This window comes from Macrosteles quadrilineatus, unplaced genomic scaffold, assembly GCF_028750875.1.
Source record: "Macrosteles quadrilineatus isolate MER2022 unplaced genomic scaffold, UCM_ALF_1.0 Scaffold_5__1_contigs__length_97177068, whole genome shotgun sequence".
In the NCBI taxonomy this organism is placed as follows: Eukaryota; Metazoa; Arthropoda; class Insecta; order Hemiptera; family Cicadellidae; genus Macrosteles; species Macrosteles quadrilineatus.
This window is the reverse complement of record NW_026542598.1, coordinates 44,587,407-44,605,300: the sequence shown is the minus strand read 5'-3', so window position 1 is coordinate 44,605,300 and position 17,894 is coordinate 44,587,407. Positions and strand designations below refer to the sequence as shown.

Genomic DNA, 17,894 nt, shown 5'->3' with positions numbered 1-17,894 from the left:
TGTCGAAACCTCTTTTCCATTTGATGTTTCCACTTTCCTCCAAACTGGAAATAGAGCAGATTGAGTTGAGGCAATGTTCGCGCCGCGACCAAATCCACTGTCCTACCTACCTGTGGACTGGGCGCGCTCTTATCACTATGGTTAGGTTATTGCGGACGTAACTGGGATAGGCGTGAATGACAACACAGACCAATCAAACAGTTTTATTAGGCTTTTTAATCATGGGCATGAGGTACAAACATACGGAAATGCTTCTACTTGGTTCTCAACTAAACAAGACTGATTTCATTGTAGAGTTGTTTCTGAGATAAGCCAAACACAGAATAACAAATACAAATTTTTGGTCAAAATGACAATGTGTATCTGATTTCAAGATTTAATTTAACACTTGAAGAATGATTTAAGGTCAAACATAAAGGGTGCCTTTAAATCAAGGTTTGTTGTTAATACGAGGGCTGTCCATAAATTAAGCTCTCGTCGTGACTAAGCAAGCTAGCTATCTCAAATTTGAGACCACTGCAGTGTTCACTTTATTCACTGCCATTCAAGATTGATCCCACAGTTATGGGACGAATAGTCAAGTCCTTGTTGACAAAAATTATGTGAAGAAAAATATACGTGAATAATCATCCTTAAAGGATGAAACTCACCTAGAACAGTAGTGGATGAAGTTAAGGACACGACAGTGGTCTTATATTTGATCTAGATTGCTTGGCTTTGGCTTGGTTGGAACTTAATTTAAAAATATAGATAAGTATCTTTAAAATAACAAACACAAAAATGTTATTAAATTGTCTTTTATACATCACTTAAAGCTTTATAATACATTGCTAACAACAAATTAAATTTCAGTAGGAATCTTAAATAATATTATTTTTTAGTTACAACCAACCAGAAGAAATAGAGACATACCTAACTTGCACCCATTGCTATTATAAGACATACTCATTTTAATGTATTCTGAAACATTGAGGTTAAAATATATGTAAAAATGTGCATATTAAAACCAACAATAATATCTCCTATAAATGCTTATTTTATTTGACCCCACATGTGGTTTAACTTTTTAGCTGAACAGTGAACATGTCATTATACAACAGCACTAAACCAGTTATGTCTGCAGATGAAGCAATGTAAATTTAATGTTAATGAGCAAGGAAATTTGATAACATCTTATTCATGTTATATGGATCTGCATCTTGAGTTGACCAAACACCAGAAGCAAAACATTTTTGATTGGTGATACAAGTTTTATATGAAAAGAAACAATACCAAGTGCTTGTTTTGCATGAGATTTCATTCAAGGTTTCACTGCAATCCACAATTAAAGAGTAGACCTATAAGCCAAGAGTGTACTTTGGTTTGTAAGTTTTGGTTTTTAATAGAAGATTTTCCAAATCTAGGTGAAAAATATGGAAAAAATTAGACTAATAGAGGAAGATTCAGAAAACTGAGAGAATTGCCGACAACATTTTGGTGAGGCAAGGCACCAGCTTGAGTACAAGTGGACATGGCAGTAAGCAGTAAGTAAGGTGAGGAATATACATGAAAAGGTAGCCATGCCTGATCTTGTCTGAAGCAAAATATAAATTCCTAAATCCAATGGACACAATCTTAAGATGGATGCCTAAAAGTAATGTTTCAGTCTTAACTGTGAGTGAGAGTGATGATTTATCTAAAAAAAGGACAAGTAAACACAGCCAGTTTTGTAGATGACATCAACGCTTAACAAGAAGAAATATTTTTTAAATCGTTAAATGTAATAGAAGTAGCCATTCTAGATCTTGAAGAAGAACTATAATCACTCCTAATTAAACTCCAGACCCTGCCAAGTCAAATGATTCTTTTGTGTGAAATATTCTCGCTGACAACAGGAAATAACACAGCATCACAATAGAAGATAGAAACTCCATTGTTATATTTGACTGAAATCCTTTGAAAAGAGAACAACTATACTGAGATCAGAGTCATTATTAAGATTGACTGGGCAGAAAATAATAAACAGAAACATAAGTATAGACAAGTTGAAATGCATTATTTAATATCTCATGAACATGAGGATAGTCTAGAAAATAATTTATTTCTACACAACGCTATAACTCAAATTTTCTGGAATCAGCACTGATACCATTTCTTTGTTAAAGAATAAACTTCCTGTCAGTATGATGTTACTGAACATTTTAGTAAATACACCATCAACCTAAAAATACATAGCAATAGTTTTGTAGAACAAAATGTGCCGAAATGAAAAATGTGAAATTTGAACACTTGTGTACTACAATGAAAAACAAGAGACAATGGTGAACTATGAAAGATCTAAGCTTGTGATTCGAGGGTAATAATTTTGTTGCTATAGCTTGGATGGCAAAAAAGAAGTTGTTCAAAGGATGATTGCAAAACCATTAAATTCTTGATGAGTTGAGGAAAAATTGATGGTATGTGAACACAGACGTCTGGATCTAATGATGATGAGATAGTTATAATAAAATATGTGCAAATAGTTCAAAGGTATCATGTATTTTACAAACCATACGGCAGTAATTTAAAAATATAAACTTTACAACTAAATTTGGTCCATGGGTAATAATACTAATAATAATGTAGACTGTATGAGTTATTATAGTACATTTTCAGGATTTCAAGCAAAGAACCTCATAGACTATCAATGACGCCACCTTGAATCACCTAAATAATTCAAAAACCTAAGAAAAATGTTAGAGAAGCATAACAAAATCCAACAAACCGATTAAACAAAGAAGAGTAGAAAATATGGTGCACCTAAAGAAGATATTTGTAAATCTTAATAAATTAAAAACCTATATTGACATCACATGGAGTATTATTAGTATCACTGGACCATTTTACACCAGATAATACTTACTTAGTTAGAGAAAATATCAGTAGGCAGAAACCACTCAGATTATAAACTATGATGTCAAGCTCAAGAGCGAAAATAAATAAACTTAAATCTACAGGATACAAATTACAAATGCTTGAAAAAGACATTCCCGAGCTTTCTGATCAATAATTTTCAGTTGGAATGCTTAAATTCAGTTCCCTACAAGGTATGTACCAAATGTTCCGTCACAAATCTGACTCTTTGAAGTAGATGTTGGGTATGGGCTTCTATCAAGCCATAGCATATTCTTCGTCAGATCCTTGATTCAGGTTGTATGATATAGCTTATTAGAAGTCCAAACCCAACATCCACTTCGAGGAGTCAAAAGTTGATGGAAAATTTGTCATATACATCTAACAGCTCTGGAGGCCTATCTCTATGAATAATACAGAGAAGTAAGGAACAAAGGATAGACTCCTTGGTACAACTAAGTAGCGTTTATTGAAAGGTCCCGCACCGGCCATCACCTTCATGTACTACAACGCTCACGGTGAGGGAAGACCCTGGTGCCCTGTGCAATAGAAATTTCCGTTCCGCAAAATGCTTGCCATTTTGGCTCTTCCTTGCTCGTCACAATTATATTTCCGGCATAAAATACAAGAGTTGAAGGCACACGGTTGTCCTGTAAGCCTGTTTCCTCTGTGCCTTACTTCTCTGTGGAACAACGTTATCACAGTACACTCTGTTAAGATAATCCGTATATTCCTACTCCAACACTCACACCATAGCGCAAGACCCATACCGTTTTTGCCAACTCACCTGATCAATGCTGCTGCCTCGGTTGCCGGGGTAACCACCACCGATGTCCAACAAGCTCATGCTGAAGCCCAGCTGGCCGCCGAGGTCAAACAGGTCACGGGCAGCAGAGATGGCTCGACGGAACACGGGAGGATCTTGACAGCCGGAGCCGACGTGGAAACTCACCCCCACCACCGTAACTCCCAGCGCAGCGGCCAGCTTGAGCAGACGAGGAGCCTCGACCAGCGGATCACAGCCGAACTTCATCCCCAGCTGACATTGGGCTACTGTAGCGTCACACCGAATACGCAACACCATCCTGCAGACAAAACATCTTCAGTACACACAGCCTAGTTACCTCAAATGCTCAATTAGATGTCCATTACATTTTGTATTCTCAAAAATAATATATAGGCCTATCTTCAACACAATTGGTCATTTTGAATTTTTTGTAAGAAAGATTCAAAAACTACATTCTTTGAAATATTTAGGAAAAATTCAAAAACTTATTTTTTCAACAATGTTCTTCCCAAATTACCTGGCGTTAGGGTGCATTTGCTTGACCTTGTACAGTTCACACTCGTTATCGAAGGTCATAGTGTTGACGTCTTGTGAGGCTGCGTAGCGGATGTGAGACGCCATTTTGGCAGGATTGGCAAAAATGATACGGCTGCCATCAACTCCTAGGTCCATCACCTACAGGAAAATTTCATCTTTTGTCACATACAGCATTTACAAGGTGAAATTGCTTTCAACTTTAGAATTAAGATATAAACAATGAAAACATACTGATATTACTTGGGTTGTCAGCTGTGTAAAACCAGCAGAATTTATTTGACAATACAGTACTGTAGTTGAGTCATATTAATATAGTCAAAACAAAATACTTGTAAGATTCCAAAACAACATCTAGAACATGTTCCTACAGCATTGTCTGACCAGTGTTTCCCAACCTTTGGTATGCAGAGGTCATTGTGGTGTACGTAATTAAGTTTTAAATAGCAGTATTCTATAATATGTCAGGATTGTTTAGGTTGACGCGTCAGTATTATTTCACTCCCGATTGGCAACGACAACTTTGTACAGTCAACAATACGTTACAGAGGAGACAGGATTATAGAAACCTATGCGACCGACTTGAAATTTAGCACACACGAAATATTTAAGCAATAAGTAAACTCTCATGTATTGTGCTTTGTAGTTCACTCAGATATGCATCAATTGCAAAAATATAACCTTCTTAGGAAACATTAAAACTTATGTTTAGAAAATGGAATGGTTAGATTAGCACAATAATAAACACATCCATTAAATTCCTAAATTTACCTATGCAATATATTTTTGTCTTGTGAAGTGGTTTAAAGAAAAGATGTTTGGAAACACTAGTCTAGGCTACAATATATAATGGTTTTTATTTCAAATTGATAATTTTTAACATGAAACAGTACCTTGGCGATTTCTGTCTTGGATGCACAGTCGAACCCGGTTCCTAGAGCCGCGAGGGTAGCCAGGACGAGCTGACTGTCATTGCACTTCACCGCTACAAACGGAAACAGTTATTAGTCTATTAGTTGTATGTAACTATAAGAACATTAATATTGAGAAATAGCTACATTTATGAAAATATTTCTAAATTTTGGACAAGCACGATTGTGAAAAAAATCTTAACTTCTTGAGAGATACTTTGCAATACCATGAGGGTTTTTAAAGAATTTAACTCGCTACACTGCAAATAAAGATAAAAACATAAATGTTTCTCTATTCACTCTATAAAGAATCTCTGTACTAGGTCAAAAGATCAGTTGTGACAAAAAAGTTGTAGAATGTAGAAATATTTTTACGGAACATGTAAGCCCTTCGACATCAATTTTCTCAAAGAATGTAGCTTAGGTATATTTATCTTATTTTCACATAAATTCCTTGTGTGTTAAGTATTTCCAAAACATAAAGATTTTAGTCTATAATTGACTGAACCAGAAATATTTTAAAAAAGACGGACATTATAAACTATGGGCAAAACAGATAGGTGAATTACATTGAATCTAATACTTAAACGTAAAGCAGCAGAATAGCATATTTCGTACCTAGGGCCGAAAATGGGGTTTTGTAGGCTCGAAATAGTTTTTAAGTTCAAGAAAAAGTCGAGAACTTAAATCGATTGAGAGCTGCAAAACCATTTCGGTCTGTGGTACGAACGCTATTTTTCACCACACTATACCCTATTACCACTATTCACCACAATAATAATGCACACTGATAGTCAACACAACTACAACTTTAAGGTTATGTGAAGAAATAATTTGAGGAATCAGCAAAAATAAAAATAAATAGTTGCTAGGCAACGGTGACGATAACAATTCTATTGCAACGCTATGGAATTTGATTGTGTATTTAATATGCATTCATGTTTTAAGTAAGCGGGCAGCTGATTTTGCGGTCCTAGGGATGTAAAAACCTGCTCGGTCCCAAAATAACGAGACAGCTGGCATGGCCAGCAAAACGTAACTTTCAGCCACCAATTAACATATGTAAAACCGCTAAAAACATCATAGTGTGGTGAAAATATATTTTCACCACACTATGATGTTTTTGGATGTATTACATACGTTAATTGGTGGCTGAAAGTTACGTTTTGCTGGCCATGTCAGCTGTCATCGTAATTTGGGTACCGAGCAGGTTTTTACAGGCCGGGGCCGCAAAATCAGCTGTCCGCTAACTTAAAACATGAACACATTTTAAATACACAATCAAAATCCATAGCATTGCAATAGAATTGTGTTATTGTCATCGTTGCCTAGCAACTATTTATTTTTATTTTTGCTGATTCCTCAAATTATTTCTTCACATAACCTTAAAGTTGTAGTTGTGTTTACCATCAGTGTGCATTATTTTAGTGGTGAATAGTGGTAATAGCGTATAGTGTGGTGAAAAATAGCGTTCGTACCACGGACCGAAATGGTTTTGCAGCTCTCGATCGATTTAAGTTCTCGACTTCGTCTCGAACTTAAAAACTATCTCGAGCCAGCAAAACCTCATTTTCGGCCCTAGGTTCGAAATATACTATTACAGCTAATAAGTGTGGATCTGTTTTTTTACAGTAAAGTATAAAAAGGATACATTAAAAGTCCGATCTTTAAGTATTCATGATTTTATTAATTAGCAAGTGTATCTTTGAATCACCCATTTTTTTCCGAAGAGGTTGGCAGTTTTCTTTTCCCGTCCACATAGGCTATGGATTTGAAAAAGGAACCCATCCAGCAAAGCAAGGGATGAGCCAGTGCAGTACAAGGGCGAACTGTACTGATAAAAACTAGTGGCGTACCAGAATCTGAACTCACGACATTGCTGCCTCGGGCCAAAATGAGTGGCACTACCAACTGAGACTCTGACTCACTAAATTTAACATCTCTCCTTACAAGTTTATCAAACAGTATATTTTTAAATTACACTAAAATTAATTGTATTAGAAGAATGTTTTGTGACGACTGACCGTAAAAAGGTTCAACTCTGGGCATCTTCATCTTCCATTCTGAGTGTTTGTGGACAATATCCCCAATGTCGAGGACATAAAAAGCATTCTCCTGGACCTACAGACAAAATAGGTTTACAACATTGCATGATTGAGCAAGAACTACTACAAAACTATAATGCCTAAGTATTAAATAAATGTATAAACAGATTTTGCCTGGTTGAATAATGTGAGAGAAATACTTCTCCGAGCACTTATTTCAAGAACTGCATATTTTACTAATGTTGTTTTTATATATGCATAGAATTTCAAAGCTACTGAAATTTTCAATTTACTTAAGAACCAGTAAATAATTTTATAGAAGTTTGCATTCGCCTGATTCATATTTGTAATGTCTCCACATCCATTTGACACTATAACCAAATTTTTCGTCTTTTGAAAATTAGCAATTGTCTTTGTACTTTTTTAATAAATTATTTTGATGTTATTTTATTTACAACCCAATACAAATTCACTTATCATAGCAAATGGTTCCGATTTCCTTTGGAATGTATCTATTTAATTATTATTTAGTCTATGTTTTCAAAGTTAAAAACATCACGCTGGAAGAAGTCAATGGAAACAAGCAAACAGATTTAAATAAAGTTTTTTTATGTTCAACTTTCTCTGCAAAATGAATCACTTGATAATTCAAAACAACAAACTAACTCCAAAAACAGAAAACGGAAATAGTGACTCTTCCTTCTTCTAAAGAGGCCTTGGTTGGAAATAGATTTGAAATGGTATGTTGGTTCAACGATGAATAAAGGAGGGTAAATGCGGAACTGGTGAGAGAGGCAGAGAGGGGGAGAGAGAAAGAGAGAGGATGAACCTGGAGTGCGAGGGTCGAAGAGAGGAACTTTCAATCAAAGTTAATGTTGGCAGCAAGCCAGCCAGCCCATGTGGTTCAATTCAAGTCTCACATGTTACCTTAATACCAACCAACATTTTGTATTTTTGGCAATTTCTGCTCTTTGCTATTTTCAACTACGGCACCCGAAATACCGTTCTTTCATCTTTAAAACTCAATAAAACAGTTGAAGAAACCTAATTCACAAAGAGAGAACTGGAATTGGTTTTTAGCGACAGAAAATAACTTAAAATTACTATGCAGAAACAAAACGGAAAATGTGTCAGAAATCAATAATATATTAAACTTATTTTAGAACATCTTCCTTAAAGAAAGTTCAAAGATTTCTTGCAAAAATATTCTCCTTAGCTCCGTTGCAATAAAATATTGGTGCTTAAGACAGTTAAGGACATAAATAAAATTTTAATAAACAACAATTAGCAAATTGATTGGGTTTTCAGGCTAATAATTTAAAATCATACCTAATTGAATTCACCCTATTCTGAGCTAACAAATAATTATAAGTAGTTCTAAAGGTTACAATACTTTACCACCTTCAGTCATGAAGTTATACATAATTAAATAAAATAGAAAAAGGAAACCTAAAAACAAGGCTATACAAGGGAAAAATATGGATCTTCAAAGGATTCCTCTACCATATCCAGATCCTTAACCAACAATTTCTTTCTTACATCAAAGAATTTAAGGAAACAGATAGTAAGTATTACGGTAACTATTAAGAGTTTTGGCGATAGTTAATTTGATTTTAATACACATATAAGAATTACTATAGGCTACGTTGTTCCATTTCAAAATAAACATGGCTTAACATTTAAAAACAAAAGAACGCCACGCCATATTGGTGACAGTGTGTTCTTTATTTTGTCTGATAAATAAATGTAAATTTGTTCAAGACTGTAAAAACAGCTTGTATCATGGACAAAGTCAACTGACATCAGTCCCACAGCAGAGACCTTGAAAACATTTGGTGTGAAACACTTGGCATGACAGAGCAGACATTGAGTAGTCATGTGTCAAATAGTAGGCCTATGATAAGGTTTTCATTGAAAATAATTTAGGTTAATAACTAATTCAGATAAACTTGTATTTTCAAAGCAGGCTACTGTTAGCAAGATTAAAGTGGTTTAGAAAAATCTAATAAACAAGATATAAAAAAGTCAAAAGAAACATAACAAGGAAACAGTTTCATTATCTGTCTTTAGTAAAAATGTTTGTCAAAAAAATGGTGCTGACCAACTGACTAGTTTTGTCGTAAATATAACATTGACAAAGCTGCAACAATACACAAGGCAATGTTTTGCTTGCAACAAAGTGAGTCAGCACCATTTTGTTACGACATATTTTGACAACTAAGGAAGCCCATTTTCTCATAAAGTTGTTCAAAGCTTTTTAAATTGACGTTTTTATGTCTGTGAACTAAAATTTGGTGGTCTTATTTGTTTGGCTATAGGTCTGATTGCTCACAAACCAGTTTATACTATGCAATTTTAAAAACCTTCTCAAGGAGCATACAAATTTGGTGTTATGGAAACATTGGAATTGATACATGGCTACTTAAATAGTAAATGTTAAATTATACAAACTGCTAGAAAAAACATACCTTAAGGAAATATTTTCAAAAAAGTATAAGGTTCAGTTAGCTTGCTTGAAGAAAATTCCAAGGGCTACCAATAAACATAAAATAACATTGATATATTTTGCAGGACTTCATTTAAAGATCAAGAGAAATATGTAAGCCTGTGAATTTTCTCAGATGAGTAAGTAGAACTAACTTTTTCAAAATAATACCCTAAGGCTTCCTTAAACTAAGATCATTCAATTTGCAAGTTTGATACAGTGGAAACTCGGTAACAAGACCATCAATAACAAGTCACTCTTGATAACAAGTGTCATTTTTAAATCCCCTTGAATTCATTTATATCTAATCACATTTTATTGCAAATCTCCATAATAAGTCAACCTTTAAGTCCTATTTAATAATCACCATGAGAGTCTAGTTATCCAGGTTCTACTGTACTCACCCCGGACTGCGCGATGGCGCGCAGCACGTCCATCGGCGCAGTGTCGGTGTCCAGGACGTGGATCATGTCCGTCACAGATACATTCCTCATGGCGAGACAGCAGAAGACGTGTCACAAATCCGAACAAGCAAAGAGGCAGCTCTTGTCCAGTCTTGGACAGAGTTGTGTTTAAACTAAAGTCTAATAATTAATTTGCGGTTGTCAGCACTGCCACGGGGGGTCGCCGTTGAGCGCCTCACGCCAGTCGACAAAGTTTAGAGGGCTGCGCACCAGCCGACCCGAACCCTGCAACAATAAACAAAATTATTATAAAGAGCTGTAAGTTTAGCACAATCACCCAAGTAAAAATGTTTTGTAAATTTAGTTCTTAGTTTAGAAGCTCCCAAGTCTATTTGGTCAGGGTTGTGCAACTTGCAATAAAGTACTGTAGTGCCAATAATGGTTTGGCACAAAAATGTAGTGATTGTTTAAATGATTCAGTCATAAGTATTTTACAAATAAAAGTCGATTGATTTTTAACTTATAGTCAAATTCTGTGAAGGCATCAACTGATATTGGTAACGACAGGAAGAAAATCATAAATAGTTTTTAATATTATGTTGTCACTATAGCAACTGTTAAAAGCAAACAATACAACAAAATAATTAGGTAATTTTTTGGAAGAAAATTAGATCTGTACAGAAAATTCAAAAAGTAAATATGTCAACTAACAAAAAAACAGATACAGTTAAAAAAAGAAAACAGGAAAAATCAAAACACTTTGTCGCTAAAAGGACAACAGTGAGAACTAAATATACCAAGAGAAGGACAAAGAAAACATACAATACCGACAAACATAAGTCTAACTCTGGAAACGAAACAAAGCAAAATTACAACAAAAACAGAGAACCCAATAAAGGTTATCGAAGAAGACCGAAAAATCATCTTAAACGACCAAATGTTGACGAAAGAACAAAAGAAAGAGACGATTGTAGTAATTATCCTTTGTACAATTCAGATAGCAGTTCAGATGAGGAGAGGCTTGCTGTGAAAAGACGGCGGAAAGAGGTAAAAGAACATCTGCATGATACACGGAAAGGCGCTGAGAATCGTAATAGAAAAAATACCAAACCGAAACGAGCAAACAACCACATCATCAATGAGGATGACGCGTTTAAAAACAAATTTCTTTAAATATTTATCGTAGTTCAAGGTTGTCTTGTTTTCTTAAAAATAAAACCACATTTGTGTCTAATATATTAGTGAACAAACATTCAAGCCTTGATGCAACCAAGGTAAAGGTAACAGTAAGTTCCATGGTGCAAATAATGTTAATTTGCAGTTTTCTGTATAGGCCTACTCCATACATTTTGTAAAGGGATTTTAAGAAAACGACCTAAATTGAATAACAATAAAGTCATTGTACAATGAAGTAACTTAGAGAGATTTATTTAGTCCCCTAGAGGTCAAAATCATAGCTCAAAAACCTCAATATAACAAACTTCAACAAATAAATCCTTAATAAAAGGATTTCACTCGAATTATTCAAACCTTGCAGATTTGGTTTGGTTGCAACAAAGATTAACTAGCCTATATCAACACATTACAACATTAAACATTAAGTCTCTAAACAAAAGAAAAAGTTTTTTTATGTACTTGTTTCCCAATCAGAATATTAAAAAAAATGAAATAAAATGATGAAGAAAGAAGCGCTAACTTTTCTAATGAATATTTTAAGTAACAAATAAATGGCCAAGTGTAAATCGTTTTCTAACATGACCAAATTAGACAAACATTGCTAACTCAAGGAGGTAGCATGCTTGGTTAGTAAGAAGGCTTCAACGAATTCGCGCTTCAGCCCTAGGACATTCAAGGTCACTTGCAAGAAGATGATAATAAATGGGCAACCTAAAACCTCTTACCTAACCATGACCATTAAAAGCATACTATTGATAAACAAATTTATGTTTTGACAACCAAACAAACACATGAGAGACTTTTAGTAGGGAGATACTTAGATCATTTCTAATAAGCTATAGAAAACCCAGCTTTGATCAAATTTCATGAGACTCATATTTCATCTTCCGATTCTGAACATAATGAAACGATTGCACAATCGAGCAAATTTATTAAATAAAATTGTATTTTCTAGAGAGTTAGAACCAGATAGATGTCTGAAACAGGTTGAATCGACATTTACAAATATTACAAACATATCAAAATTATAATTATACAAACCTAACTGTTAATTATGTTTCTGCTGCACAAACAATTCGCAACTAAATACCTTGAAGAACCTAGTTATTATCTTGAAACCTGTTATCAACGGATAAAATTATCTGACTAATTGATTATGGCAGGTAAGGTGGTTGAACATCAATTTCTGTGTTATTTACTTATCACAGCTATATATATTATTAGCAAAAATACCATCATCATTGAAACAATTTCAATAAGGTTTGGTAAAGGCTTGCCAACATGCTAATGATGTTCATGCTTGTAGTTCATAAATTGTTAAGGTAGATGTGGACATTTTTACTAAGAGAAAAAAATGTTGTGTTTAAATTGTCCAAACTTATTTTTATTTTTGACAAAACCCTTGAATGTTTAAATTTGAGCCTCATAACCGTCTTGATTTTAAAAAGAATTATCTTTCAACTAAACAAAAATTTGAGCGACATAGTGACCAGATTGATTAGAAAATAATGACAGTTTTTTGTAACATAAAAAAATAATAAAAACTTAATGAGAAAATGTTTTTAACTCTATTAGTTATTTTCTGATATATCAAATTTTCTGCTTCTCTTGAATTGGAAAATACGCTATTTCAGTGAGTCAACGTCGAAAAATGTTAAAATTGTTCATTTAAAGTGTTTGTACTATGATATCAGAAAAATATAAGCTCAGTACATCCTAAATGACTTTCATTTCTATTTTAAACCTGACACAAACATCCTTATATATATAATACGCGAAGGCGATTTCTACGAAACACTACTCCTCCGTTAATAATGGACGGATATTTACAAACAATGTGTGAAAATAAAGTATTTTTTGTGTAGACCTTTTACCAATTCCTGTAATAAAAGTCCTCGGGCTTCGTCCCACAGTCAATCAAAATTCCAATGTATTTCTTATGAAGAAAAGATTTTGTTTACTTAATCAGACGAAAAATTTGTATTAATTACAGCTGTTAATAGTAAACACATGATACACACAAGAGCCTTCGTTTTTAGAGTGAGTTTGATTTCAGTTTTGATAACTAGAGTGGAGTGATTCATTTCATTATCCTAAAGTTGACTCTTTTAAATCATCTAAAATTATGACTGTTACTCGTTTTGAAATTGTAATACCTTGCAAATTGCTCGAATTTGAGCAACAAGAGCACTAGTTTTACTAAATAACATGATTTTTACTGAAATACTCAAAACACTAAGGGGGTAACGTAAGTTGTCTCTAAATCAACCCTGCAGAGAATATGCGGAAAATTGTTAGTTTAATGCTTACACATTCAAATTTTGAATACAATTTTTTAAACGGTCTAATATGATAAGCTATTGATATTTAGTTTAAAATAAATATGAATTGATTGTATGAATGGTTTGTTTGTTTACAGCGTGTGTTGTACTGTATACAGTACTAGCATAATTTAATCAACAGATAAAACAATAAAATCATCAAATGCTGCAAGGATCCAAGGCCCCACTAGAAAAACCGGCCATGCTGCAGCGCGGGCAGCCCAACACTACGTCACAGTGGTGGATAGTTGTACTAAAATCTTACCATTAAAATCTTACAAACAGCCAGCTTGCTTATTTACCTAAAACATATGGGAATGGCAATTACAATGAATTTAACAATGAATCTATCCACTAGTGTGACGTCATGGATTCTGCAGCATGGCCTAGTGGGGCTTTGAATGATCCCCGTCATTTTAGACTCAACAAACACAGATAATCAACCTGTGATAAACAAGTGTGGAATGATTACCAAAGACTATTTGACAAGACTGAATTACTAAGCAATCAATCAAGATAAATTGATTGATATCAACCCTACAGTGGGAAATTAATCTTCTATAGTTAAACACTACTCCATAAATATAAATTATTTAGGATTATTTAAAATATGTAATAAATAACAATGTCTTTTCATTAATAGGCTTGCTATTTCTCTCACTACATCACTTATGGAATTAGTAAGTAATTAAAGTTATGATTTTAAGTGTATATATTCTAACAGTAATTTTTACTGTCCTCGCATTTAGTTGCAATACAACAACAATGAATCATCTCGAAGATGATAATGGAAGTGAATGGACTTCGTGACACGTTATGACCACTTTTTCATTGTTTCCTTGTTTGTGTTTTGTCAATATGTCAATGGCGTTGGAAAAATCTGTTTTGTAATCTTTACAAACAAATAATGAATATTTACTAGTAAGGGAAAAGAAAATGAGTATTACTATTCAAACGTAATATGTGTACAAATTTGTGTATTCGCTACATTTATTTCAAATGGAAGGTTATTGCACAATAATGCAACTTTGAGATGAAAAATAAGTTTAATAGGTTGGTTTTATAGGTGAGATAGGTACCTATCACAAAAAGGAAGTTTAATTTGTTGCTACATTTTTACGAAACAAGAACATACAGTAAAGTCTAGCTAACAGTTTTCACTAATCTTACAATTAGTAAGCTAATCAATGAAAAAAAGGAATAATAAACGTGTATTGAATGTTCGGTTCATTAAGATCTGTGACGGTATTTTACACATTAAGAATAAAGAATGTTATGTATATATCAAAATAGTTTTGATATGTTTAATAACAAAATATGCAATTCTTTAATTCGTCTTCCTTGTTAGCATTCTAGCACCATTGATTTTGCTTACAGATTTCCAATTTTAATATAGTAATTATAAACAAATTTAGCTTCAATTAGAAAAGTACAAAGAAATTAGAATTTTTCTGCAATCAAACCTAACATTGGAAACAACAAAACCAACAGAATCCATTGCCTCCTAAGTTACTAACACAACTACTAACAATCTAACCTCTCACTGTACAACACATCACAAAAGTTTTGGGAAAACTCACCCTACCTTTCGACTCCACTTTCAAAAACACTCGGACACAAGAAGTAGAAACGGCTAGGGTCGGCTGAGCCCCGAAACACAAACAATAGCTCGATAATTCGAGCCGTCCTAGACACTCATTCGCAAAGCTTCTGAAGTCTGGCCCGCGTGCTCAGCTGGCTTATATATGGGGTATCAGTGACAGCCATGTTGTTATCAGTAGTTACACAAGTGCTGCTATCTATGACCCTCTCACACAGCCAGCCCTCCAATTATCATCTCCCAATTAATCGGTGCCCCCTGTATGCGCATCTGTCTATTTAATTGGTTCGAAAAAGTATAATCATTTGTTTTTTTAGTCCTGATAATTTTTGGGTTAAGCGTACTTCGAATGATAGTTTTTCATTTTAGTAGAGTTAAATAATGTTTGAAGGATTAACTTGTTAATTTTGTATAAATGAGGTAACATTTTAAATTGGTCTGTATAAGAATGCTTAAAATCTTAAATTTTAGGAATGTATGCATATTGAATTATTCCAGGGTTCAATTGATTTAATATAGAGAATTTCAATGGTAATGTTTAAGGTAAGACATATCCAGTGGTTTGATTTAAATCGTTTAAAATAATCTTTAAATTAACATGAAGTTATTGATTAGGTACCTATTATTTTAGATACAAGATATACGGAAAGTAAATCAAAGAAACGTCTTATAACACTTAAAACATATATTTACGCTTATACTGTTACTCACAAGACAGTAAATATACAAAAAAGATGGCAAGTGGTGATCGATTTCAATTGGAGACTCCAATCATCATCAGACCCAATAGGCGAATGTCATCATCAGACCCAATAGGTGAATATCATCATTCGTCCATTGGGTCTGATGATGATTGGAGTCTCCAATCGAAATCGATCACCACTTACCATCTTTTTTGTATATTTACAGTCTTGTGAGTAACAGTATAAGCGTAAATATATGTTTTAAGTGTTATAAGACGTTTCTTTTATCTACTTTCCGTAAATTTAATAACATGTACAATGCTGATCAAGAAGTTATACAAGATATGTTGAGCCTATTTTACAACTGGAGTGAAATATTCAAATTAATTACCAACCGGTATTATATGACCCGATACTTTTCGTGTACTTCACTCTTACTGTTAGATAAGCATTGACTTTTCTACATCTTCAAGACACTTTGTCACTAGTGTTTAGAACGAAGTGTTTGGGTGTAAAATAAATAATATGCCTTGAGTAGACTTAGCTAAGAATTGCTGTTTTTAATCCAGCATTATTAATTTAAGATCTTTAATTTACCTCTAGTGCATTTTATCTTCTAGGGCCACAAAATTTCAATTTGGTAGGAAGCCATTACCTTTGATAACGTTATTTGATCACTTAAACTGGTATCATACCGAATGGTTGTGCATGTTATATAATAAGTGATCATACTTTTTCAAGTGTCTGTATTAACCTAAATTGTCTTCAACATTTACTGATCACAATTTGAGTAAGAGGACACATGTTAAAGATAGCTGTGTAACATGTGATTGATTGAGTAGCTATACTTCACCTGTACCTTGTCTTAATGGTAATTTTTCCATATGTTAAATGGCTTTCATACGAACTATGAGCACGGCAAAGGCACGAATGTATTACTTGACGTGTATTTACTTAAACAATTAAAAAGTACAACTTAGTGAAACAAAACTTGACTTTAATCATGTAAAAACTAACTGACAACAAAAAGTAAACAATCTGGTTAATTGTAACATATGGTAATAAATGTTGTGAATTTGATACAGACCAAAAGCACGAACACTTAACATGAAAAAAAAACTCTATCGCTCACATTCATATTGAGAGCAAATTCATAGATGGGATTGTTTACAAATTTAATTTAATAAAGATGTTATGCAATTCCTAATTATGTAGTCTGCATTTTAAAAGATCTTATTTATTTAAATGAGTTTTTCTTGATTTGTTCACGATAAATTCTAAAACATCAACAAAGTGTTGTAAGCAGTTTTTCTGTTTCTTCTTGTTTGTAAATAGTTATTTGGCGTCTTCCTGGATAGGCTTCCACGGTAGAGTTATTTGATTATTATGACGTGTTATGAGTTCAAGTTATTTGACGTGTTTCTTTTAGTGTGCTATACTACGATAATTTTTTTAACCTAATTTCTAAAGGTACAGTCCAACTCTGATCTTGTTACGAACGTCAACCTTATAGTCCAATGTATTGTTGTCATGAAGACGCAAAACAATTTAAAATATAAATATATAGTTAAGAACAGATTATAAAGTATTAAAAATCTTTCTAGAAACATTTTATCAATGCCTCTCTGATCGGGAATGTTGCTGGAAGTCAACAGTCCCGGAAGATCAAATAATTTATACCTGTGCCTCTAGGTCAAAAACTACAATGTTTGCAGTGTCTGTAGATCAAAAGTCCCAGTAAGTCAAATAATACAGTCCGAGCTAAAAACGTGGTCTATGTTAAAGCAATTGACTTATTGGGAATTTGACCTAATGCAACAGCAGTTTTAATATAACGAAATACGGTAAAATACAAGTTCAGTTTCGCTGAGTCAACAGTGCCGGAAGATCAAAAGCAATAAAAGTGAACGTCGATTCAGTGTAAAGTAGACCTCCTGCAACGCTTACTACACCAACAAAACTCGCTTTTAGTTACTTCGTGTTTTGTCATAATTAGAATAGAGCTAAAATTATCATATTTGGTACATAGCTTATCTATTAATGCTTCTTGTCAACTGTTTGGTCAACACTGTAAATA

General features: G+C 33.6%; 1 protein-coding gene across 3 annotated transcripts in view; it reads right to left on the bottom strand.

Annotated features, from left to right (window-relative positions):
• LOC128993912 (ornithine decarboxylase-like) overlaps window positions 1-17,894 on the bottom strand; it is a 39,515-nt gene that overhangs the window by 5,142 nt on the left and 16,479 nt on the right. Inside the window, exons 1-6 of one of the 3 annotated variants that reach the window (XM_054418015.1) lie at window positions 15,120-15,264; window positions 10,038-10,322; window positions 7,128-7,224; window positions 5,086-5,177; window positions 4,176-4,333; window positions 3,659-3,956 (exon numbers count right to left, since the gene is read on the bottom strand). In XM_054418015.1, coding sequence (XP_054273990.1) covers window positions 3,659-3,956; window positions 4,176-4,333; window positions 5,086-5,177; window positions 7,128-7,224; window positions 10,038-10,127 — 735 coding nt within the window. In that variant the 5' untranslated portion in view covers window positions 10,128-10,322; window positions 15,120-15,264. Of the gene's footprint in view, window positions 1-3,658; window positions 3,957-4,175; window positions 4,334-5,085; window positions 5,178-7,127; window positions 7,225-10,037; window positions 10,323-15,114; window positions 15,265-17,894 lie in introns of those variants that run through there. The other 2 variants (XM_054418016.1, XM_054418014.1) reach the window with 2 other exon arrangements.